Source organism: Sciurus vulgaris (assembly GCF_902686455.1).
Source record: "Sciurus vulgaris genome assembly, chromosome: 15".
In the NCBI taxonomy this organism is placed as follows: Eukaryota; Metazoa; Chordata; class Mammalia; order Rodentia; family Sciuridae; genus Sciurus; species Sciurus vulgaris.
In genome coordinates this window covers 58,464,096-58,491,817 of record NC_136476.1, presented here as the reverse complement: position 1 = coordinate 58,491,817, position 27,722 = coordinate 58,464,096, and the positions used below count along the sequence as shown (strand labels likewise).

The window sequence follows — 27,722 nt, the reverse complement described above, 5'->3', positions numbered from 1 at the left end:
CCGAACACCTGAAATAGGACTAGTAGGATTTCAAGAGTCACATGTGGACAGTGGCTACTGTATGAGACAGTGCAGTGCTACAGTCTCTCTCTCATGGCTTCCGTTATCTCCATATCCAAGGACTGCCTCTCAAATTTATGCTAAACAGTCACAAGGATGAATTTCACAAACACCTGAAACTCCAAAATGCAATTAGTCACCTCCACCCCAACTCCTCCCTCACCCTACCCCCAATACCTTTCCCCTCCCAGCATCCTTAGTCATATAAGAAGAATCCATCAACTCAGTCACCTGAGCTTAAGCCTTGGTCACTTTTAGCTCTCTTTGTCTCAAATGTAAGCAAATTTCTATTCCTTCTGAGTCTACTCAAATGTTTCCATTCCCATGTGTACAATAAGCACAATGTTCCTGCCAGGTATCATTCATTCAAGTGGGTAACTTTGTAGCCCTGTTTTCAAATATATTAATGATTCCCCACTGCCCATAAATAAAGTCTAAATTCCCCAGGGTAGCATGATCTCACCCCCAGTTCTTTCTGACCCGGCCTTCTCTCTCTCAAGTCCCCTACTCTCTAGCCAAAAAGGATTCCTTACCATTCTCCAACACATCCTATCATAATGTTTGTGTCCACATCTCTGCTCCTGCAGTCCTCTGTCCTCCTTAAGTATCCTTTGGACTCCTGTTCGAATCCTAATACTCCTTCAAGGTTCACTCAGATTCTACCTCCTTCATGATATTTCTCAGATTCTCATTGTCCCCCACCAAAGAGTAATCTTGTCTTTTCTGAATTCTCATTACACTTCTTAACTGTATTACATTTTATGACAATCATCAATTTCTACTTTGTTTCAAGTTAGTTATATGCATTTTTTTTAACTACAGCACAAACTCTAAAGATGTAAAGATTATGTACTAGATATCTTTCTACCCACAGGTAATGTCTAGTAAGACAAACAGTATAAATTAGGTACAAAAAAAAAAACTTTAATCAACTGATTATAATTTCATTTAAGATCTAGATCAATGGCAGGTGTGCTAGGGGTCAGGGGTGTTGCTGAGATCAAACCCAGGTCTAATGCATGCTAGGCAAGCACTCTGCCACTGGGCTACATCCCCAGCCATTTTTATTTATCTTTTTTATTTTGAGACAGGGTCCCACTAATCTGCCCAGGCTGGCTTTCAACCTGTCCTTCTATCTCAGGCTCCCAAGTAGCTGAAATTAGAGATAAGCACCACAGCACCCAGCTTACATTATAGATCAATTCCTATGTATAAAGAAGGCACTATATTACCAACATATAGTCATAGTATTAAGAGATTTTTATCAACAACACAGATGTGTTTGGGGCATGTACAGTTCCCCAGACTGCCTTACGTATGAGCTTCTAAATACTGAAAAATGGCCTTCCTGTTCTGGTCATGTACTATCAGTACAGAGAATAAAGTGGGAATGATCTATTATGTCCCCTCTGGGAATAGAGATTTCCTATTTCATATATAGCACTTTGTATCAGCATAGGAAACTGGTATTATAGGGGCTCATGGATTATAACAGATTCAGGTTTGATAAAATTCAAGTAAAGCAAGTAATAAATTATTTAATACAGTAAGTTATAATTTATTGAGAACTCAGTAAGCAGGCCAGACACTATTCTAAGCACTCGATATATATTATCTCATTTAATTTTAAGATAGGTACTCTTACCATTTCTATTTTACTTTTTTTTTTTTCAATTAGGTATATGAAGTGGAACATACATATATTCTAACTATCCATTAGAATAACCAAACAAATGAGTAGAAGATGTGCCTATAACAGAACAACTATATGGACGTCCTAATCTAGGAGTCCAAAAATCTAGATGGTCTTCAGTTAACTGGAACTAACAGCACTGAGTCTCAGTGTTCCCGTGGGTGTAGTGCTCTTCTCACTAGAGCAGTGGTTAAATCAAATAAAATACTGCATGTGAACACAAAACAGGAAACAGCAATGGACTTAAGGCCAAAGACAATCATGATTTGGTACCTTTCACATCTGGTCGATATTGTAGTCCATCATCTTTCTTTCCCAGCAGACTAGTATCATCTGTGTCTATAAGAGAATATAATTTTCAAATTAACATACGATGTTGAAGTCATACCATGGAACTCCCAATTATTCCTAATGCTCCAGGTCCCTATTAACTTTGTACGATTATCCCGTTTATAATTCCCACCGCTCTCACTCTCTCCCTTAGATAACACTATGTATAATTATCGTATAAAAAATGATACCGTGAAACACATCACATTGTGGAATGCTTTCTACCTTTCTCTTCTTCAGCTGTCCCTTTTCTGCCTCAGGCTCAAGGCAGCACAGGCGCATTTGCTCTTTACATCATGAACTGATTTCATTTTGACTTAAGCTCAAGTATCATCTACTTTTAAAAAGTCCTTCCTTTACAAACTGAAGTAACACATACCCTAAGGAGAAAGAATTCACACTCTCTCCAAGGAAAAATGACCTTAAGATTTATCTTCTAGCAGTTTTCCTGGAAAGCTCAGACTAAAATTAATTTGGAATCTCAGTTGGTTATCAAACATTTTTGGGGGGAAAAAAACACTGAATCTGTGAACTGCATCTGAACTAGGAAGGCTGAAAAAGAACCATAAACACCTGCTAGCACACAAGAGCTTGAGATCTCAATACACAGCCAAGGAGATAAGAAGAAGGAAGAGTCAGGTATGAATGGGAAATTAATGAGGGGGCTAAAATACAACTTAAGGCCCAATCACTCCAAAGCAGTCTAAATCTACATGAATTTCAATTAAAATTATCAAGTGTGGCCAAATGCTCTGAACTTGCTATTCCATGAACTACTAAACAGATACCAGGTTCCTCAGAAGATACTCTTTCTCTGAGCTATTTTTCCCACCTAAGCTCTAAATACCACACCACCATATTTCAGGATCAAACGTCAAGAAGAATATCTATCTGCAGGGGATCTCTGTCAGGAAATGTCTCCCTCTATCATACCCAAAACCATCACACCTGGAAATCCTCTGATGAGTTTCTTGGATATTTTTGGTATTGCAATCAGGTGGGTAATATGTCACAAAGAATTTGTTACCGAGATAAGGTAGCATACTTTGGCTTGCAATTTTTTTTCCTTTAGTGCAGATAATAGCATACTCCTGAAGTACCCCCCTTAAGTAACCCCAAAATGGGGAAAGGGTATGGGTGGAATGTTTTCTACCCATAGTGGAACAGTCTTCATCCATAAGAATGTGCTTGATCCACGTACGCTACTGAGGAAGTGCTCTAACGCTCTGGCTCATGTGAGTGTGCCTGAGGAAAAAAGATTGAGAACCTCTGGCCTCAGGGACTGTCGCTATTTTTCACAGGGGTGGGAAAAAAAAATCATTCTTATATGGTATCTTATAACAAAAGTGAGAATGGCAAACAATTTTAAACCAAAGTTATCATTTCTTTACATTCTGTAACTTCACATCAAAATCTTTAACTGTACATATAACACATATGGGATAGAAACTACAGAGACAATACATTTAAAATCACTTCAGAACTATAAATACACCTAAATCTTCATGCTAGGATAAGCTCAGCAACTTAAATAAACCACCAAACATTTGTGATTTATGTCTTCAGAAGACAAAAAAAAGTGAAAAACTAAGTGACAGGAAATTCTGAAAGATATAAAAGAAGATAAAACTTTCAAGGATTTCTCATTAAACAAATATGGAACAATAACAAGTAAGATGATAGGCATGTAATACTAAAGACAGGTCTCTGTGTGAGAAGAATGATTTTACCTGTGCAATGGCCAAGGTGCCTTATATCAATTTGTTCTTGCTTTATACAAGATGCTTCTCGAACAAAACAGGGATTATTATAGGAACTCCCATCAGAAGCACACACAGGATTAAAACTGTATCCACTGCAATCTATATTACATACACACCTGTTGGAAAAGACAATAATTACCTACATTTTAAAATGAAAGTACTTCATAACCCTACAACAGCAAAAAAGAACATTTTTCAACTTTTTCTCTGCTTTCTAAAACATAAGTCAATATATTATTTTATGTCATTGAAGAAAGGTTAAGCAAATTGAATGTAGGGCTATCATTTTATAAAGATATTATTATTCTAATCTCTAGAATTTTCATATCTAGATCAAAAATAAACAAAAGACATCAAATGTCAACATTAAAATTTTTAGCAAGATGACACAGTAAAATAAAACAGAGCCAGGCCCAGTGGCACATGGCTATAATCCCAGCAGCTCAGGAGGCTGAAGCAGGAGGATCACAAGTTCAAAGTCGGCCTCAGCAAAAGGGAAGCGCTAAGCAATTCAGTGAGACACTGTCTCTAAATAAAACACAAAATAGGGCTGCGGATGTGACCCAGTGGTTGAGTGCCCTGAGTTCAATCCCCAGCACCAAAAAAAAAAGTTGTAAATCGAAAGTCAAGAATCTAAATCATAATCCTACTAATAGTCACCAGATTTATGTTCAGATTTTTCCTCAATGTCTTATTTTACCAATTTGTAAAATACAGACACAATATAAATATACCTACTTCACCAAACAACTGAGATTAAAATAAAGAACAGATATGAAATGTGTAGATGCAAACCCTCAAAGTGCTTCCTAGCTACACATCTCCTTCAATGATTCAGTCCACTGAACACAAAGCGCCATGCCACAGGTGGCCCAGGAATCTAAGGCATGGGCACTCCTCTTGTGAACAGTAAAGTCTAGATGGGAATAGGAGGAAAAGGCCAGATTCCATCTCTAGCAACATGTTGTACCAGCAACCTTTATTAACCCTCCTGCTGAAAACAACAGAAAATACTGGATAAACCATTTTAAATGCACTCATAAGTTGGTTTTTTAAAGAAAAAAGCCAGGAATATTCAGGACAGAAGTTAAATAAAAAACAGAAAAGGTCAACTGAGCTCTTTAAAGCTGGTTTTCACCATGAAAGCATTTGCCAAGGTAGGTAAACTCAATTATCAACTTTTTGTTTTGTGGGTCTTTGAAAATAATAGACAATATAACACTGACCCACCTAAGGTGGGGGGTCTGGAGACTCAAAACAGCTACAACCTTCAACATGAGGTTGCCATGTTCCAAAGGGACTGTTGAAAAAAGAAGAAAAGAGAAAGCACTGCCCTGAGCCACGGCACTGAAGAGAGGCAAGAAAAACATTTCCCCTGGGATTCAGACCCACAGCCAGACCTCGCATGGGTAACTGCCATTTAAAATTCCATTTGGTGGCTCTGAAAAACCTCAGGCCCAGAATTTATTTCAAGAGGTCAAGTACTGGAAGGGGTCCTAGGCAAACAACAGAATAGTGTCCTTCTCTGGAGAAACCCAACTTTCAGTGATTCTCCTCAAATACAGTTCTGAGAAAAATAAGCAGCACACACGCACACACACGCACACACAGGCACAACACACACGCATATCCACACACACATATCCACAGTAAGTAACAAAACAAAACACCATACAGCAGAACAAACCAATTTTCAAAAGAACCAAACAGAACTCCCATGAATAAACAACGTATTACTAAAAACAAAAAATGCGATGGGCAGATTTAACAGTAGATTAGACAAACTAAAAGAGAATTAGTGAACTGAAAGACAGAGGAGATTGCTGGACCAAAGTAGTCAAAGACGTGGCACACATGAACCAAAGGTCAGAGGCACGGAAAACAGTATAACGAGCTCATAAATTCCAGAATTGCACAGGAGTTAAGAGAAATAAGAAGGAAAATATTTTTGGCAATTTCTCTTCAAACTATAAAACGAAAAAAAGGTAGTAATCTAAGATTCTAAGAAACCTGACAAATCCAAAGCAGAACTTTTCTAAAAAAATGAATCCACATACTGAAATATCATAGAATTTTATAACTGAAAGAGAATATTTTAAAAGAGATCTGAAAGAAGAGAAAGATAACCTTCAAAAAAAAAAAGTAAGAGAAAGGACAACTGAATTTCAAAAGCAATACTAAAGCCAAAATATTTATAGCCAAGATAGTGAAATAATACCTGCAATGTGCTAGATAAAACAAAATTCTATATAAAGAGAAATGTCTTTCATGAAGGAGGGAAAAAAATAAAAGTAATCTGGAAAACATAAAAACTTTAAAAAGAATTTGTCCCCTACTGACTATTTAAAGAAAATTCAAAAGGCAGCAGAAAAATGATCTCATAAGGAAGGTCTGTGGGGCCCCACAAAAGTAGGAGAAGTCATAAATATGTGGGTAATGCTAACAAAACACTGACTAAGATAATGAGAGTACTCTGAGTGATTAGCTCTTTTAAAACAAAATTAAAATGCATTACAATGATAATATATAAGTTTGGAGAGGCTGAAATTAAAAATGTTTAAATAAATGACATTAATGAACTTCAGACTGTAATAATTTGAACATACATGTTAAAATTGCTAAAATTACCAAAAAAAAGGAGAACCTACCAGTTTTAAATTAATAGAGAAAAAAAAATTTTAAGGCAAAAAGGAGATAAGATAAAAGCACAAAATATTAGGAAAAAATCGAAATATATCGTTATTCATAATATATTTAAAGAACTAAATTTTATAGTCAAATTACAAAATAGGCTGGGTAAAGTTAAAGAAGTCAGTTATATGATGCTTATAAGACACATGTTAAGATGTAATAATATAAAAAAATTGAAAATAAAAGCATAATGAGAAATACCACAGCTGGGATGGTTAAATTAAATATCAGATATAAAAGACTTCAAGGCAGAAAGAATTATGAGAAATAAAGAAGGTCCCTTCATAAAACAATTTATTCACCAGAAAAATAATTCTAAACAATTTTAAAATTGATTAAACAATTAACATTGACAAAACAACAATGAAATACCTCTCTAACTCATCGAGCAGATAAAATATCAGTAAAACTGAAATCTTTGCAGGTAAAATATCTTGATGTTGAGATTTGCTTAAAATACTTCCCCAGAAGTACTCCCCAGAAGTGAAGAGGGAAGAAAAGATGAAACGAAATTGGACTTTTTTAAAGTTAAGTGATAGATACATGGGGAGGGGTCCATTTCATCTTATTTTCCTTTTCTGTATGTTGAAGACTTCTTTAATTCTTCATAAAGTATGAAAGGCAAAAAGTAGAAAGATTTAGGAGATCAAACATGAGACCAATAAATTTGACTTTGAAATAAGAATGTCTCATACGGAATATAAACACAAGCTACAAACAAAAAAAAATAATTACAGCCCATATGACCAAAAAAATAATTATTATCCAGAATACATAAACAGAAATCAGTGTTTAAAAGAAGATGTAATCAAAAGGGAAGGGGGCAGAATAAGAAATAATCAGGAATAAAAGAAGCATTTAAGAAGACTATACAGGGGCTGGGGAGATAGTTCAGTCGGTAGAGTGCTTGCCTTGTAAGCACAAGGCCCTGGGTTCGATCCCCAGCACCAAAAAAAGAAAAAAAAAAAAAAAAAAAAAAAAGAAAAAAATAGATGAAGAGATCTATTCCCTAATAATTAAGAAAATGAAAACTAAAACCATAAAGGAATGTATACACACTCATTTTTAAAAATTGAGAACAAGGACAATAACAAGTGTTGGCAAAGAATGAGAAGCACAGGCAGATTCCTACTCTCTACTGGTACAACCACTTCAGAAAACAGGCATTACCATGAAAAGCTAGACACTTACTTGTCCAACAACTGCATGATCAGATAAGGCCCTTGAAATTCTCTTACACAGCAGTATTACTCATGAGAACAAACGATTGGAAACAATCTAAAGGTCCATCTACAGTAAATGGACTGTAAAATTATGTGACACAGACAACTAAATTCAACAAGCAGTAAAGTGAATGGATCATAGCTATATGCTTCAACATAAAAGAATCTCAAAGAAATGTTAACACTGTGCTAAAAAGGTCAAGAAGAATGCAATAGTATGCTTCTTTTTATTCAAAATTCAAGATCAATCAAAAGTCAAACTATTTTATTAAGAGATCTATCACATAGGGTAAAACTATAAGGATAACAAGGAAATGATTTACAGAAAATGCAGAATGTCAGTGGGTGAGAGAGAAGAACAAGGAGAACCCAAATGCATTGATAAAATCTTATTTCTTGGCTTAGAAGTCAGGGTTTATGAAATCTGTTTGTTTTGTATATTAAACCAAACATAAGTTTTCATACAGTTTTGAATATCTGCTATGTTTTGCAATTAAAATTTTCAAGCACCAGAAAAAAAAATTTCAGTTTATAAGAATATTCACTAACTTAAGAAAAATATTATACCAAAAACTTAATTTCTAGAAGATAAGAAAAGAAGAGGAGCCAGAGAGCATACTGGGAAGTTAGCTAATCAGAGTGGTGAGTTCAGATAAGAGAAAGGGGCAAAAGCAAATTGAGAGAATAACCAACTGTGCACCTGAAAACATGCATACACAAATATTTAGTCCTACCCTCAGTGTCTGAACGCTGAAAGAATGCCAGTACTGAAAAGGAGTTCAAAAGTCATGTATTCTAATCTTGCATCCTATGTGGAGCTCCCCTGAGCAATCTCTGTAACTACCTTGTCTAACAGTCCCTGCCAAAAGCATGTGCAGTGATGGTAGCTGGGTATCGCACCATGGCAGGATGTTTCATGGCTGACTCAAGCTCTTCCATGGGCTAAGCCCTAAACCTGCATCCCAGTGACTTCCACCCATTGACTCTGCTTCTGGCACCTGAATCTACAGAATCATCCTTTAAATATTCAGAGAAAATCATCATGTTGCAACTAAAGTTTCGCTTCATAGGACCAGATTCCCCAGATTATTCTGTGATTCCTTGTGTGTGGTAATGTCCAATGCTATTCACCCTCTACCTTTAGTATCTCATAATACGTGAGGTAAGAACAAAATACCGCTATAGTACAGGAAAACTATTCCTGATTGTTCTGAATATTCCAGTTTTTCTAGTAACCACATGAACTTAGGCCCATTCTGAGGTTTTTAAACATACTCAGATCTGCAAATATGGTCTGCAAAACATGTAACCACTCTCCTTGGGAACTCAGGGATACGTGCATCTCTGTCAAACTTTAGATTGTTTCAGTATATTCAATCTTTTGAGCTCCAGTTCTATCATTTAACATCTCTCCTAAATTGATGTACTCATAATTTTGACAAGACTACCTCACACTTTTATCCAAGTCATCAATAAAAGTGCTAAATAAAGTTAGGATAAAACCTAACTTCAGCATTTCTAGAAAAATTAATCTATTACTGAACACATTTTAAGAAAAGTTGCTAGGGCTGGGAGTGTGGTTCAATAGTAGAAGGCTTGCCTAGCATGTGTGAGACCCTGAGTTCAATCCCCAGCACCACAGTTAAAAAAAATAAAAAAAAATAAAAAAAACAAACAAACCAAATACTATTAGCCAGCTAGAAATGTTACCTATTATTTGACTTGCCTTTCTGTATCCTTTATATCAAACCAGTTTGGTGAATATTTTGCTTAGATTCATAGATACTACAATTAAGGCTCAGTCCTGATACAGTAATCTTATTACACCATCAAAAGAGAGAGAGAGAGAGAGAGAGAGAGAGGGAGCGCGCTCAGGGTGTAGCTTGGTGGTAGTGTTTGGCTAGCATATGTGAAGTCCTGTGTTCAATCCCCAGCATTGCGGGGCAACGGGTGGGGATGACAACAAAGTTAGCTTTAGTATGACTTGTTCTTGGTAACCCCATGCTGTTACCAGAAACTTCAGTATGTGCTCAGAAACAGAGCCAATAAAACAGAAGACCTGAAAGAAATGTGACGATGAAAGATCACGAGGTTCAAAGATCATGACTCAGCTAGCACCAAATTTAATAATACGATGCTTTTTGTATTAAATGTCCAAAGGTCTTTCCCATTACTTGAACAAAACTTGAAATATTAAGTTAATTGTGAAAACTCCTGGCTCACAATTTATCAAGGAAAGGCCCCGCTTCTCTTTCTTTTTTTTTTCCTACTTTTCCAGTTTCTTCTCTTCAAGTATCAGCATAAGTGATCTTTAAATGGGCAGGGGAATCATATGATAATGACTTGCATTTACAAACTTTCCTGAGTCCTATAATATGATGCCAGATCTATATAAAACCCCCCACGATGTTGCTCCTGAAAATGGACTTCCTAAGATTCAATCTACTTTTTATACTAAGGAACAGTACTTCAGAGTGTCTATATGGGGTCGTAATATACACATAATATTGGTTACATTTCTGAAATGCCACATTGGAAGCACAAATAAACATAACCTGATCTGTATACAGGCTATTATATTTTACAGAGCCATCGCTCATTTTCATAGAAAATAATGAATTAATATATCAAAATATGAAAGGTTTCTAATTACCTCCCAAATTTCCCAAATTGTTGTACTGAACATCAAGTCTAAAAATGTTTGTGCATTAAAGATTAATATTGTAGAGCACAGTGATGCACGCCTGTAATCCCAGCAGCTTGGGAGGTTGAGGCAGAAGGATCATGAGTTCAAAGCCAGCCTTGGCAAAAGGGAGGCACTAAGCAACTCAGTAAGACCCTGTCTTTAAATAAAATACAAAATAGGCCTGGAGATGTGGCTTAGTGGTCAAGTGCCCCTGAGTTCAATCCCTGTTACCCCTAACAAAAAAAAAAAAGATTAATACCAACAACAACATATGAGAATGGTTATTCCAGTGGCTGTGAGCAGACTGCTGTGAAATGTGTAAAATGAGAGGGCAGAAGAGAGGAGATTAAGCAAAGGAACGGTCAAAACTAACTGCAAAAAGCAATCGAGTAAAGTTAAACCAATTTTTCTGGTAAATTCTTGAGAGAAAAGTAATCAAAGGAATGATGTAGAAAAGGAAAGTTCTTCTTTACTTCCAACATGTCTCAAGGAAAGGGAAATTTTTAAATGACATAATCAAGTAATTAAGGGAAGGGGATAAAAATCAAAGGTTTCACTAAGCAAAACAAACTTCTTTTTTTGTAGAAAATCAGTGGAGGACATGGACATAAAACCAAAATCAATGGAGAACATGGAGAGAAAACCAAAAGGTGAAGAAGATGGAGAAAACAAAAGGAGTTTCAAAGAAGAAACAGGGGAGAAAGAATAAAGCTCAACCCAGAATAAAGGCATCAGTATGGCAAACTTCAGCAGTGGTCACAGCAGATCAAGGCCTAGTTTCATACACCTATAAGCTAAAAATGGACTTCACGTTTTTAAAAGGGTGGATTTAAAAGAGACTACATATGGGATGCAAGGCTAAGTGCTGTGCCATCTGACCCTATAAAACATTTGCCCATGTCTGACTTAAGAGTAAGTAGTGGACAAAAGTGGGATGGCAATCCAATAGAAATGGCAGTTAATGAAAGAATGTGCAGAATGGTTTCAGGACCAAGAAAGGGCTCAGTACAAAGAGAAGACACTGTGTCACTCTGGTAAGGAGAAACAATAAGCACTAGCATTAAAAAGCGGCTCTGAGCTCCACAAGGAAATGCCTTGAATAAGAGTGTGAGAAAGACTGCTCCTGGGTGGGATGGTACCCCTGCGTCTCACTCTAAGAACTATGTGAACCACGACACCACTGCTTCCTATGGCACCCGAGGAAATTAACTGAGCCTCTTAAGTGAAGTCCACTCAGGGACACAATGAGCAAGGAGGGAAACACTATTCTGCAGAGGCCCAGATACTACTGATTACAGTGATTACAGGTGTCTGCAGACTAGAACCAGCAGCACAAGGGCAGGATGCCCAAAACACAGAAGGGTGCTCTCAAGTGAAAAGAAATGCCTCTTTAGTAAACACACCAGATTCAAAACATTGCACAACCATTTACCCTGCGCCTACTGTGTGGGTATAGTCACATTTGCCTCATTTAATTCTGACAACTACAAATTATCAGTAGGGAAACTGAACATGAAAAAGTTTAAAAGCCCAAGATCAAAAAACCAATGACTGGCTGGGACAGTATTTTCTCTATTTTACAGCTGTGACTACACATCAAATGGTTTATATTAAGAAAAATCCTTCCACTAATCTGACTTCCCTTTTCTCTCCAACTCACCAGGTGCACTCACCTCAGGGGTTCTTCCCCTCTTCCCATACTTGCCCCAGCTGTCCACCTGATTCAATCCCTCACCTGTGTCTTCTCTCAAATCTTAAGAACAGCTGAAAAGTAAATCACTGTTAGAAAAAGAACAATGGAAAAAATCCAATGAAAACAGAAGGGAAAAAATATATCAGCAGAAATAAAAACAGCTATAACAGAAAATATCATTAAAGTCTATTGAAAAAAGACTCAAATCGACAGAGCAGGCTGAACAGAAAAAAAAAAAAAGGAAGAGAAAGAAAACAAGATTGGAATGAAAAAGATTAAAAATTCAGCTGGGCACAGTGTGCACACCTATAATCCCAGCAGCTCAGGAGGCTGAGGTAGGAGTTCAAAGCCAGCCTGAGCAATTTATCAAGGCTCTAAGCAATTTAGTGAGGCCCTGTCTCTAAATAAAATATAAAAAGGGCTGGGGATGTAGCTCAGTGGTTCAGTACCCCTGAGTTCAATCCCCAGTACCAAAAAAAAATTCAATAAAGATTCTAATTCAAAAGATAATAAAAGATTACAAAAAATCAACTTTATTCTACTATGTTTGAAAAACTATGTGAAATGAGTAACTTTAAAAATGCATGAACTATCAAGTTTGACCAAAAGAAGAAATAGAGCACCAGCACATGCCTGTAATCCCAGCACGGCTCAGGAGGCTGACACAGGAGAAGCACAAGTTCCAAAGCCAGCCTCAGCTGGCTTTGGGTCCTAAGCAACTCAGTGAAACTTTGTCTCAAAATAAAAAAATTTAAAAAAAAAGGGGGGGGGGGGGGCAGGGGAAATGGCTCAGCAACTAAGCGCCTCCTAGATTCAATCCCCAGTACCAAAAAAGAAGAAATGAAGTTGAATGGTACTACATACAGTCCTTAAACTAATTGTTTAAAAAGGTCCCTTTGTTAGGCAACAGACAGGTGCAGATGGTGGGAACATGAGGTTAAGGAAATAATTCTATAAATGTGCCTACTGTACTGACTCCCACATGCTTTCTTTTCCAAGAAGCAATTTACCTGCAGCACTGCCCCACCTAAGTGGACAGGATGTGTCACATTCCTTGGGAAACTACCTGTTCACTGCAGGAGAAATGTGGGCCCAAGATAATGTTGGATCCCAAATTACCCCAAGGGAGGAGACTTCTGTGACCAGATCCTGAAACTCTGGGATATAAGGATAGTTCCTCCTAACCATAAAATCTGTACAAATATATGGTTAAGAATCCAATTAAAAACCAATCAGCCAGGGCCAAGGTGACCTTGAGTCGTCATGACAGTGGGGACTTGAAAGTCCAATGTCACCCTCCTGTCAGTCAAAAGTCAAGAGGTGAACCTGAGTGAGACTCTCTGGGAACTTCTCCGGGATCCGCAATAAAACTGGAATGCAAAAGAGGCATGTTATCCCTCTCCTCTGTGAGAGGACCTAACCTCTCCCTTTAAAGTGTCCCCTTTTCCTTTTCCCTATCCCTTCAATAAACTCATTCCTATATGTCTGAAATCTTTCTGACTTGATCGCAAGAATCGGGGTTTAAAGAGGGGTCTTTGGAGTGCCCCAGTTTTTCAAATGGTCCCAGCTCCACAACGCCTTAAAGATAGCATGAGACTCAGTTTTTTAAAAAACAATTCATGAAAAACAAACAAATAAAAACAATTCATGAACACACTCATTTCAGTCATTCAATATGTAGATAAATTTTTTCTATCCTTACACAAAATCATCAGAGATACAAAGAATACTCCCTAACTCATTTTAAAAAGTCATATAACATTAAAAAATAAAAGTTACAAATTATAACACTAAATAAAAGCAAATAAAAGAAACCCACGAGTTCTAACAAGTAGGGGAAGAAAAAGTCATTACAATAGAAAAATAATAAGGTACAAAAATAGGATACTATAAAAAATGAGCACTCAGAATAGAAATGAGCTCTTAGAAATTAAAAATTACAACAGAAATTAAAAACTCTAAAAGGAATGGAAAATAAAGTTGAGAACTATCTTTCAAATAGTATAAAAATTTTGTAAAATAGGAATTAGAAAAAAAAAAGATAAGCAAGTTAGAAGCTATCACTCCAGGATGTCCAACATCCCAAGAAGAGGAATACGGGAATAGAAAAGAGAAGAAACAAAATCATCAAAGAACTAATGCCTACCACGGATGTAACTCAGTAGTGAAGCACTTGCCTAGCAAGTGCACAGCCCTGGGTTCAATCCCAGTACTGAGAAACAACAAAAACAACAACAAAAAGAACGAAAGAAAGAAAGAAGGAAAAAGAAAAAAGAAAAAAACTAATGAAAGAAAATTTCTCAAAACAGAAGTCAATTAAGGACCTAGGGAAGGGCATAACACTGTGACATTTTATTACACTGAGGACCAAAAGAATCTCCATATTTCAGGAGAACGGAGAGGGAAAAAAAAAAAAAATCACACACAAAGGGTCAGAAATCATAATGGCTTCAGACTCCAACTGCAACAATAGAAGCTAAAGGAAAACAAATGCTTTCTCAGTGCTGAAGAAAATCATCTCATCCAGAACCATGCCCTTGCCAAGTTATAATCAAGCCTTAGGAGTGGAACATAAACACTTCTGCACATACAAAAACACTCTCAAACATGTAGTCTCCAAAAGTTTTTAAATTTTATTAACTTTTCTCAAAAAGCTACTGGAAGAGGTAATGAAATGGAAGGTTAAAAACAACAAGTTAAAAGCAAAAATGACACAAAACGAAACAAAACGTAGTATCCTATGGAAGGAAGAGGTTAAGGAATACTGGGGATGATACTTGTGTCACAATAGTCTTTCCTCCTAGTTTCTGGCAAAGAACTCCTAAAACCCCTTGGAATTTCTGAGTGTTAGAAGAGTCTTCATCAGACTTCCTTTTTTTTTTTTTTAAGTGCTGGAACCCAGGGTCTCCACCACTGTAGAGCCTTTTACATGCTGTCAAGATGGCTCACTGGGGGCAGGTTAGGTCGCCCCAAAACAATGATTGTGATAATTAGGTTAGATCTTCTACCTCCCACCCACCCCATCCCATTCCACTCCTCCCACCTCTGGGCAGGAGAAAAGGGCTGGAGATTGAGCTCAATCACCAACAGCTATTGATTTGGTTAATCATGCCTACGTAATACAACCTCAGTTTAAATACTTGGCACTAAGCAAGTTGGGGAGGTTGGTGACCACTTCTACATGCTGGGAAGGAGGCATAACTGACTCCACAGGGATAGAGGCTCCTGCACTCAGTACCCTTCCAGACCTCACCCTACATAAACTCCATAGGGCTGTTCATCTGTATTCTTTACAAATAAACAGTAATAGTAAACACAGTGCTTTCCTGAGTTCTATGAATCATTTTAGTAAATTATGAAACCCAAAGACAGATCATGGAAACTTCAAAATTTGTACTCTGCTGGACAGAAGTAGAAGTAGCCTGGGACTTCATGTGTGGTTAGTTCTAAAGTGGGGGCAGTCTTGTGGGACCAGTTCTTAGCCAGGTGGGGTCAACACAAACTCCCAAGTAGTTAGTGCCAGAAAAGAACTGAGTTGTTGGGCATACGCATGGTATCAGGGAATTGGAAAAACAACTGTAGGAGAAGATACAACACTGCCAGAAAGTCCAGGTAAGCCTGGCCCAGATTCTTATCTGCATTTGGCTTGTCTTGGTGAAAGGTAGTGAAGTTCCCACTCTCCCCTCTATGTCCTGCTGCCTACACCAACCCAGCACACACATTTAACTGATACACTCCTGAGAGCTGGAGGGAGCCTGTGGTGAGACCAGAAATAGAAAACACAAAGCCATCCACTGTGATCGTGTTTGGGCCATCATCCACACACCAGAATCACGTCAGATGCCTCAAATGAAAAGAGCCTATGTTCTCAACTCCGTGGCTCAGACTCCAACAAAAGGGAACCTTATAAACTCTGGGAATCCAAAAGCAAGAGTCTAAACCAGACGCTGTTCATGTTTCTTATTCTACAATAATACTGGTAATATGGCAATATTCAATTTTGTACCCTCAGTATTAGGTACATAGGTATTCTTCAATTGCATATGTATGTTTTAAACACTTCTGTAGCAACATACATTGTATAATAAAAAATTTAAATAAAGTACAAAACTGAAGATTAATATGCTACGGTTACTTCCTAAAAAGGAAAAACAAAGAATACATGTACCGTTTGCTTGCACATGCATAAAATCCTCCTAAAAAGAGATTAAACAAGAAAGATCACAGTGATGACTGCCTCCAGTGAAGACAAGTGGGATCAGGGTGGGAAAGAGACCTTTCACTGTACTAAATGAACAAAGCTAAATGAATAAAGCTTTTCAAGTTCTAATTGTGAATTTCAAAGGCAAAAATGCATACATACGTAAGTAAACAAATGAATAAATAAAATTACTTCTATTATTGAGCTTTATGGTTTTGACAAATCATACTTCCAATTCTTTAAAACAGGGATAATACCTCATAACACTACTGACAGAATCAAATATAAAATGCCATTTGAAATATATCAGATACTGTGCACATCTGAAAGGTATTATGATTACTGAAAAACATACATACTTTCTCCTCCCTTCCTTTCTTCTCTTTCTACATAGAAGGTGCCACTTTTTTTTCTAATACAGTTTATTTAGAAGTTAGGAAAACATTAGCCTAAGCTAATTCATGTGGAACTATTTAGATGTAACAAACATTTAATGAAGCCTGGAACAAATTCAATATAATACTAGTCTTTTTCACCAATATTAAATTATACTGAGCAGTTCTAAATGAATAAAACCCAATTGTTGACTGTCACTAATTTAACAACTTATAAGGGAGCCTACCCCTAAGCTACCCACCTTATAGTAAGTTCACCCAATACAGAAAGAAGCAAGAAAAAGTGCCTGCCCTCAGGGAGCCAGTATGCTAGTAAGGCCAGCAGTATAATAAATGCCAGGCAGAGGTTGTTTATCAAGACCAAGGAAGAATACAGAATGCAGTCTCTTCTGTGGTCCTGATGACCACGGAAGAGAGCAAGGTAGGCTTCCTCCTCTTAGATGTAAGTCATACTTCATCTAAGTCTAGAAGGAAGAGGAACTGCACAAGCAAATAAAAAGGGATGAGACTCCAGGCAAAGGAAGTGTCCAGAGCAAAGTGGCCAAATAGTTAACAGTGCATTAAGAAAACTGCAGGAGGTAGTGGAGGAATGGAGTTTTATATTCTAAAAATGCAAATCTCCTCAAAAGAAATCTTTACTGAGCAGGGTGTGGCCCACACCTGTAAATCCCAGACTCAGGAGGCTGAGGTGAGGATCACAAGTTCAAGGTCAGCCTGTGCAACTTAGTGATACCCTGTCTCAAAATTAAAAAGTTGACTGGGGCTGTAGCTCAGTGGTAAAGTGCCCTGGGTTCAGTCAATCCCCCATACAAAAAGAATGAGAAGAAGAAAAAAAGAAATCTTTATTGGCAACTGTCATGAACTAAAGAACTTCAAACTGGACAAAGGAACCTGTCATTACTAACAAACATCCAGATTATACTTTGGATAAAATAATGTGCAATAGTGTTTATTTTCTGTTCTAAGAATAATACAATATTATTTTTCCATCATAATCTAAGGGACCACAGAAAGAATTTAGTGAACCTAAATAATTTTAAAAGTTTACTATTTCATATATCCAGAATAAGGCAATACTAAATAACAATTACTGTCACCTCTGACTAGAAAGAAATACAGCAAAAAGAGTAGAAAATGATAGAGAAAGTACTTCTTTGGTTCTTTTTTTTTTTTTTTTTAGTATATGAAGTTTCCAAAAAGGAGGACATTTTGGAGGACACAAATGTGTTGCATTACTCGTTTTAACAAGGGAAAAGATTTTGTTGCCTCTTTGAGGGAGAGATTCATCAGACTGTAATACTGTCCAGGAATCTGTCAAAACAGAAAATGGTACCACAAATGACAAAGATGCCCAGCAGGTGGATTAAGCTGCTTATCAATGTTGTCTGACACACTGCACACCTATAAGATTCTCTGAACAACTCAGATATTTATATCGCTCAGGGCAAAAAAGGAAACAGCAGCTCCAAAGAGGAGATTACATCAAAGAGGCAGAAGAGCAGAGCCCATTTCCATAAAGTGCACCACAAAGTTCAAAAGGAATAATTGGAGGATTTTTATAACTCACCTGTACTGCCATTATGCCCGATGGTTCTACAGATTCCTCAAACCATTGCTGGGCAGGGATTTAGGTCAGGTATATAAAAGATACTGATGTGAAGGAGTTCTATGATTATGTGGTCCCACATAATCTTGCAGCAATAACTTCAGCCTTGGACAGATTAGAAATACTGTTTAGAAAAAGTGGGGTACGGAACTAAGAACATATGGTTTAAGAAATATAATGTGCTGTTAGGGAGGTTTTTAAGGGGGTTTTAAGACAAAGCAGAAAGTCTGTTCACTGTACTTCATAATGGTCACAGTGGAATACTGAAACTCTTCTATACAAGAGTTACATTTCTTGGAACACTATCTATTTACCTCTAGGTATAAATCTGAAAGGTAAGCAGTCATGAATATAGATGTTCTAAGCCCATACAAATTCCACACCACTACTGGAGAAACACAGTGTGCTTTAGGAAGGACCAGGAGAAACCTCTCAGAAACAAAAATAATTTAAATTATAAGTGAATGAAAATAATCACCAACAGACAAAAGTGATAAAGTATGTGCCACAAAGTCCAAGCACTTAGCCAGTTGTGGTGACACAAGCCTGTAAGCCCAGCAGCTCAGGAGGCTGAAACAGGAGGATCCTAAGTTCAAAGCCAGCCTCAGCAACTTAGCAAGACTCTGTCTCCAAATAAAAAATAAAAAGGGCTCAGGATGTGGTTCAGTGGTTGAGCACCTCTAGGTTCAATCCCCAGTCATACAACTGACTCCTAAGAAACCATATGCTCTCATTTTACACTTATAACTTATTCCTACATTAGATGTAGTTGTTACAAGTCTACAGTTTCCTATTCCAGGAGGCAGAGAAGCAAACAAAAAGTTGGGGGCATCTAGAATCAGGTTCACTGAGAAAGCACACTGTCGATACTCAGAAGCAGCAACTACAAACCTGACACAGGAGCAAAACAAAATTCATTTTAAAAAACAGATGTGAGAATTCAAAACACAAAGCAGAATGGAGCCTTCAGTATAGTGATGAAACAACCACACCAGGGACCTCTGAGAACATCACCATATTACACATGTATATTTAAAACAATGCATGCTCCAGTCCTCCTGTTTAATAGCAAGGCATTCTGGCTCTCCTGAGCTCATCTTCACCTATAAAATCAAGATAATACTTCTTTGCCTATGTACCAGACAGACCTCTCAGCAAGAGCTAGGGGGAGGGAAAGAAAAGAAAAAAAAAAAAAAAAAAAAAACCAAATACAAATGCTCTGAGAACTATCATATGCTTTACAAATTTTAACATTAAGCAAATTCAAGATCAACCTTGGCAACTTAGCAAGAACCTGTCTCAAAACAAAAAATAAAAAGGGCTGGGGAATTGGCTCAGTAGTAAATATTCCTAGATTAAATCCCCCAGTACCAAAAAAAATAAAGAAAAGAAAAGAAAAAGAAAAAGAAAAGAATAAGTTAAAGTGTACACCCATAATCCAGTGACTCAGAAAGCCGAGGCAGGAGGATGTAGCTCCGTGGTAAAGCATCTCTGGGTTTAATCCCTGATACTCGCCCCCAAAAAAGTTATATATATGCATATGTATGTATATTAAAATATGCTATATATTTAAGAAGGCAAGAAAGCACGTAATGTATTTAAATCAAATTTCATTCAAACGGCTAAATGGAAACCATCGCGCACTCTTTTTTTATTCGTTCTTTTTAGATATACATGACAGTAGAAGGTATTTTGAAATAGTACACATACATGGAGTATGACATTCTAATTAGGATCCCATTCTTGTGGTTGTACATAATGTGGAAGCACTACTGTTAATAACAAAAAATTAATTTACATGGTACCCAAAATGCTGGCGGGGGGGGGCGCGGTTAGACTTAATTATTAAGCAGGACAAAAATCTTTAAATCAAGAGAAAGGTATAGGCTGCTCTCAGGAAACTAGGTGGGTTACACAGTTTTTCTTCTGATAGGAAGGATATTTTAAAATGAGAAAAGACAAAATAAATTTAGTGGATACTCATATAGAAAAAATCTAGTCAGGCATGATGGCACACACCTGTAATCCCAGCAGCTCGGGCAGCTGAGGCAGGAGGATCACAAATTCAAAGCCAGCCTCAGCAACTTAGCAAGGCCCTATGTAACTTAGTGTCTCAAAATAAAAAATAAAAAGGGCTAAGGATGTGGCTCAGTGGTTAAGTACTTCTGGTTGAATCCCCATACCAAAAAAAAAAAAAAAAAAAAAAAAAAAAATATATATATATATATATGTATGTATGTATGTATGTGTGTGTGTATGTGTGAATATATATATATGAAAAAAATCTAACATGATGTATATATACATATCTATTATAATTACATTCTAGAGCATTATTTAGCAACCACAGGCCATAATCACTAGTGGATTATGAACTCAATTCAGTGGATCACTACAACCGTTTTTATCTTGCATGGTACTTGCATGGCTTGTACATACCAGCCGAGTACTCTAACACTAAGTTCCCAGTTCTTTTTATTTTGTTTTATTTTGAGACAGGATCTCGATAAGTTGTCCAGGCTGGCCTCAAACCTCAATTCTCCTACGTTGGCCTCCGAAGTAGCTGAGATTACAGGTGTACACCACAGAGCCCAACTTCTACAAGCACTTTTTAAGAAAATAGGAAAGGAAATATTCAAGTGCATTGTATTTAATAAAGATATCAATCCACAGAACTTTGTTGTACTTAATATGTATTAGTACCATGTGTATTTGTACAAAAATGCTGGGAAAGAAGGTCAATGCTTTTTTTTTTTTTTTTTCTTGCAGTGCTGGGGATTGAACCCAGGGCCTTGTGCTCACAAGGCAAGCACTCTACCAACTGAGCTATCTTCCCAGCCCCAATGCTTTTTTACATAAGATGTAGTCAGAGTCTGAAAGTTACTCGTAAGAAAAATCAATAGTCACTTGGACTCTATATGGCAGCTGAAGACTATGAAAATCTAGCACTGTGAGTGACCAGAGACACGGAGTTAAAGATATCACAGCCAGAACCAGGACCAAGATGGAGAGGAGGGCAGTGTTGTTTTTAAAGTCTGCAGGCATTCTGGTACCTGTTATTCACCCTCGCTCCAGCCCCCATTCCCTGTGCTCGTGTTCTACAGCCCAGCAGAGTGACTAAAGTGCTTAATAATCTATTATACATGTCACAAAGAATTAAGAGAGGAGCTCAAGGGTCTGAATATAAAAAATGCTAAGGAGATGGGAATGCTAATTATCCTGATTTGATCAATACATACTGCATACATTTACTAAAGTATCACATCACATCCCATAAATATGCACGATTATTATGCATTAATTTAAAGTGAGTAGTATTTTTTTAAAAAAAGAGATCAATAATTGGGGGGAAAGTGGAAGAGCGAGACAAAAGTCAAGAGTGTGATGCAGTGTGAGAAGGACTGAATCTAATACTGCTGGCTTTGAAGATAGAAGGGACCACAAGACAAAACATGAGGGCTGCTTCTAGACGCTGCAAAGATTAAGGGAACAAATTATCCCTGATAGCCTGAAAAAAGAATGCAGTTCTACTGACACTTCAATGCCAGCTCAAAGATGAACCTGTGTCAGACTTCTATTCTACAGAGCTATAAAGCAATAATTCATGTTGTTTTAAGCCAAAACAAACAAAACGAGCCCCTCAAAATGTTATCAGGTAAAAGAAAGATAGCATTTCTCTCAATATGAAAAAGGCAACTTATGCAAATAAAATCAGAAAAACACTGTCCTAAGTTTGTTAAAGGCAGGAGAATCCACCCCATCAAAACCCTGGCTCATTAGTTCCATTTCCTCATCTGTAAAATAAGATTAGACTAAAAGTTCCTACCCAACCTTAATACTGACTCTAATGGAGTTTACAATATTAAGTCATGACATGAGTGCTTAGTTTAGAATTAAAAACTTTTGTTTTTAATAACAAAAAGTTTACCTTTAAATAAGAGAATAACATCTTAATTAGTAATAGGTTTACATATGAATATTTGAGTCTTAATGGCTAATATCGGGTTTCTGCACACCTAAAAAGCCCCGCGGGCCAGGTAAAAGTTATCCTTAGGTGACGATGTTACTATTCATCTGGTGCCAACCATGAAAGCACAATGAAAGCATCTTGAGGAAGTTATATGACCTCCAAATAGCTGTCTCAGTACCATGGCTCACTTAAGAGTTAAAAAATAATGATACTAACTGTTGAGATACATTTACATTGTTAAATCAACTGCAATCAGTAGTAAATGCTCTACAGACTTAAAGATTCAATGTTCTTAAAATTTTCTTGTGTATTTTTCTATGGTCGGATTTAGCTTCATCCATTTTAGCTTTATCCCTTATTTTCTAGATAAAGGCATCAATTACTTCCTCAACGTTTGTCGACTATTGTGTGGTCTTGGCTGTGCTCCTGCCTTGCTAGTAGGATCTATATGTTCCTTACTATCAGTAAGCCCTTCCTGTTCTATGCCCACTTCCTTATGCTTAGGTCCTTCATGTAAAGAATGGGGGCTCAAATTCTAAGATTCACAGATACACACAATATTAGTACATAAACAGTTGCTCTGATTGAAAATAGGATACATTTTATGTGGCATTTATTCACATAAAGATGTATGTTTTATCAAATAGATATCATATTTGGGGCTACCTTTGCAACTACATGGAATCTGCTTCACTTCTAAGCAAAAGACCTCTAGCTCCTTCTATTTAGGAATGAAAAACGACAGCAGAGAAATACATAAAATAAGGCTGAATAGAGGTACTGTCAAAGGAATAAAAACAGACCAACAGAACCAGCCAATCAATCACTGACAGCCACGTAGCTTAAGAAAAAAATATGGAAAAGAATTACATATGTTCAAACATACACACAAACACACACATACACACATTTCATCATGCCATATTATGAGTATAAATCAAGAGGAAGATATCTTTTATCTTTTCTTTTTTTCTGAAAGTCCATATTGTACATCATCTCTCTCATCCTACAGGCTAGTATCTGCTTTGAAAAATATGTTCTCCAAAATCAAATCACTCTGGTTAAACTGGACAGACATAGGTCAGTCCAAGTGACCAAGGACAAAAGGAGTAAAGTCAGGTTCTGATAAATTCACTTTTTACTGAACTTATCTTTTGCCAAGTTTCACCTACTTTGAACTATGCACCAAGTCAACTATCAGGCATTTAATTTTACCAAATGTCATCCAAAGAGCTGATATTGTACCATAAATACTGAAAATGGAATGATCTTGATTTGTAATATTCACTTTGGGCATTAATGCTAATTATATCTAATTGTTACTGTTTGTAAAAGGCACTCAAGGGCTGAATAAAGATGGGACTGGAAAATACACACCAAAAATATGTAAAAGTAAGGAAAAGAAAGTACAAATCTCTGCAAAATAAGCATTTTGAAATATGCACTAAGGGAACACAGACAAAGTAAAGAAGATCCATTTGCACTATCAGGTCCTAAAGTCAACATTAAAGTTTTTAAAATCAAATAAGCAAAAAGCAAGCACTGCAGGAAAATGAAAGAAGGATGAAACTGGAAACAAGTGAACAGGATACTGATGCAAGGAAAAACCAAACATGACTGTCGATAAACATCTACATTATTACTCCTCTACCAGAGAACCACTGTCATAGAGAGAGAGTAAGGGGAAACTGGCCAATGCTTTAGCCATTTTGCTTCAGACTCAGTGAAGGCTGAACATGAGAAAAACAAAAATGTCAGCTGGGATTTCTAGAAATAATTTTTGTCTTAATACAATGAAATGTATGAAAAGGTTTCTGTGTAAAAACCAAAAGGGAAGAAAAAGAGAAGTTTTTCTTTTATTATAGATACTAATTGAAAGTATAACACAATAATTCAAAATAGCAATTTTGGTTAACAAAATGAGCAGCTGGTATAAAACTACCAATGAAAAAAGTCTCAGGTAAAACCCAAAAACTATAAATGGATTTCATTCTAAAATAGAACAAACTTATTTATATACTGTATCAACTTCAGAGAAAAGTCATAAGCATTAAACTTAACAAATATATAAAGCACACACAAAGTATACAGAACCAGGTAAATGATACCTTTCTATAATGTAGTCATGCTGAGGAACAACCTCTAAGTTTATCCCTTTCCCTCAATCAACTCACCCAACATTTTCTGCATCTTCATCACACTCAGCTTTATATTTGCAAGGTCCACACTTGGAGTGTTTTCTGTGAGCTTCTGCCCCTGAACCTTCCTCTTCTGTTTAAAAAGAGAAGTTAAACTTTCAACCAGAAGTTGGGATCCCCTTTCCAGATACATTTCATGTTTTCATTAGCCATTATCCTGTTTCTGGGGGAAACGTGCCCAAACTCTTGCAAAGAGTCACTTCCAAAATCTATCAATTCTAGAGTCCCCAGATGATGTTAATAATGAATACAATATATTCTGTAACACCAAGTATTATTGTTAGAAAAATAGATTTGGTAACAAATTGCTTTTTAAAGAATTACCATGTATCACTGAGTAAGGCAGAGGAATAAAAAAAGAGTAATTCTGGGTTTCATTTCCAACACACAAACCCCAGAAAGGCAATAACTTTAGTTCTGTAATTACCCTTCTATTGAAAGAAACCTATACAATGCTGGTTAGCAAAATGATGCTTGAAGACCACAGAATTTAACTTCTGCCCTTTTCCTCACACTGTATCATACCTGCCTTTCTAACTACATGAAAACTAATTCCAGAGTTAAAACAAATATCTGTATCCAAATTTTAAAAAAGGAAAGGGTTCTCTTTATAAAGGTCTTTTTCTCTTTGCCTATTGGTCCCTTAGCACAGCTAAAGATAACCAGATGCAGAAGTGTGTGGGTTTCCTTTGACCCAACACATGCACACACACACACACACACCAAAAAAAAAAAAAAAAAAAAAAAAAAAACAGTGGAAACTACTAATAACCAACTCAGCTCACATCCCACACTTGAGGAGAGCCTGCATGTGAGGGTCTCAACCATAGTGGATCCATACCATGATAATCTCATAGTGGGAAGGGAGTCAGCACTAAGGCCAATTTAACAATTTCAGTTCACTCAAGGTTTATCTCAATTTTGTTCAGGAAAGAATACAATTCAATTGGTATCAATCAGTAAATAAGGTTTAAAAGGAAGCCAAGCAGTGTGGTGCATGCCTGTGATCCCACCTGCTTAAGAGACTGAGGTAGGAGGATGGGCAAGTTCCAGACCAGCTTGGGCAACTAAGTGAGACCCTGCCTCAAAATAAAACTTTAAAAGGTCTAGGAGTGTGGCTCAGTGGCAGAATTCTTGCCTAGCATGCACAAGGCCCTGGGAGAGAAAGAGAAAAAAGAAAGGAAGAAAGAAAGGTATTTTTAAAGGAAAGTACAATCTATCTACCATGCTAAGCATAAATACTTCCAATCTTCCAATTTGGTGTGCTTGCCTACACTTTAAGTAGAAATATTCCCAAAAAGATTTCAGAAATCATAATCCTAAGTAATTCTGAGGTTTCAAAAACATCATGAAATCCAGAAATACTAGTGCCACATAGCTCACAAAGAGTTACATATTAATCTGAGCAAACTACTCATCTTTCTAATTCATACTCCCTCTTTAAAAAGGACCAACTTACCTCTTTAAGATAGCCAATAATGTATCATGTTAGCAAATCCTGAGAACTCTCACTTCTTTATCACAGGAAGAAGGACAACTTCTTAACTGAATTCCTGACCACAGGAACTAGACCAGATCTCTTAAAATCCTTTCTAGCTCTAAGATCTAGAAGTCATGGTCTGACCCTTCACACATTATGAAGCTTCTGCTTGAACATGTCCACTTAACTCAAATTCCATAGTTCAACAGCTTCAATCATCTTCTTTTTGATTGAAATGGCCATCCTTGAACTTCTTCATGACTGTTCTGTTCTCTAGATAACCTTCCAAGTCCCTTCCAACTCTTGAATTTTAGAAATTTATGAAATACAGAGTAAGGTGTAGCCTGGAATAGGGTTTCAAGTGGTGTTGAAAGATCATAACTGTAGCTTACATTTGGAGCAAATTTTCCCAGCATAAGTGTTCTTTTAGAGTGTTCTATAGTACCTCAAACATTATTTTGCATATAGTAGGATAGAATTACAGCCTCACTAGGCTGTGAAATAGTTTAGTCATTCTCAATTCTGATCATTTAAACTATTATTTGCTATTGCCAAATATTAATTTGTTAAACTTAGGAGTAATTAATTTATGTATTTGTAAAATAAAATTTAAAACACTGGAAAATTTTAAGGGTTTAAACCCTAAATTCCACTGGAACTATTCTTTAAGTTTTCCCTTCTCTATACAAAACTCACTCTGGAGTTTTATAACCCTGTACCTTAAAAATTCCTTACAGTCAAGTGGGTGTGTGGTGGTGCACACCTGTGGTGGTGCACACCTGTGATCCCAGCAGCTCGGGAGGCTGGGGCAGAAGGATGGCAAGTTCAAAGCCAGTCTCAGCAAAAGTGAGGTGCTAAGCAACTCAGTGAGACCCTGTCTCCAAACAAAATACAAAATAGAGCTGGGGAAGTAGCTCAGTGGTCGAGTGCCCCTGAGTTTAATCCCTGGTAAACCAACTCCAATCAAAACAAGGGCTGAGGATGTGGCTTAATGGTTAAGCACTTCTGGGTTCAATCCCTGGTGCCAAAAAAAAAGAAAGAAAGGAAGAAAAAATTACTTATGATCAAAATTTTGGAAGCAAGGAGTAGAAGAGAATCCAAATACTCTGACACAAGCTAAACTGATTTGTGTGGATCATCTTAAGAGGAAGTGATTTTATGCAGCCTCAATTTAACAAGGGCTACCTCATTTCTCCCTTAGTCTGACAACACCTTCAGTGGAAAATGCATGAACTAGGGAATGCCTGGGGCCAAAGGCAATGGAGAAGTTAGGGCTGATGGCTGCGGAGCAAGTGGTTTCTTTCCAGCTAATGAAATGTTCTAAAGTGAATTGTGGAGACACTGTACAACTCTGTGAGTACACTAAAAATCACCAAGTTGTACACTTTAAATGGGTGAACCATGTGATATCTGATTTACATCTCAAAGCTGTTAAAAAGAAAGTAAAACAAAACAAATGCCCTTTAAAAAGTACTTGAAACTTACCTCCTTCTCCAGATCCAGAACCATTATCTGGAAAGAGAAACAATAAATATAAACACTTTTCCTGGAAATTTCAACCTTTCAAATAGTAAAATTTCTTTAAAACTAAAACCGTAATACCCATGATCGTAACAGTCCCTTCCTTATATTTTTGATACCTACCAGTTTATTCTTATATATCTACTTTATGCCACTCTCAAATATGACTTGGATACATAATCATCTATATCTCATAAATCTTTTTAGCCTAT

General features: G+C 36.8%; 1 protein-coding gene across 2 annotated transcripts in view; it reads right to left on the bottom strand.

Annotated features, from left to right (window-relative positions):
- Positions 1–27,722, bottom strand: part of TMEFF1 (transmembrane protein with EGF like and two follistatin like domains 1) — an 87,588-nt gene that overhangs the window by 20,934 nt on the left and 38,932 nt on the right. For both annotated transcript variants that reach the window (XM_079112254.1, XM_079112255.1), the window contains exons 4-7: positions 27,475–27,501; positions 24,486–24,582; positions 3,814–3,962; positions 2,027–2,092 (exon numbers count right to left, since the gene is read on the bottom strand). In XM_079112254.1, the coding sequence (XP_078968380.1) occupies positions 2,027–2,092; positions 3,814–3,962; positions 24,486–24,582; positions 27,475–27,501 (339 nt within the window). The remainder of the gene's footprint in view (positions 1–2,026; positions 2,093–3,813; positions 3,963–24,485; positions 24,583–27,474; positions 27,502–27,722) is intronic.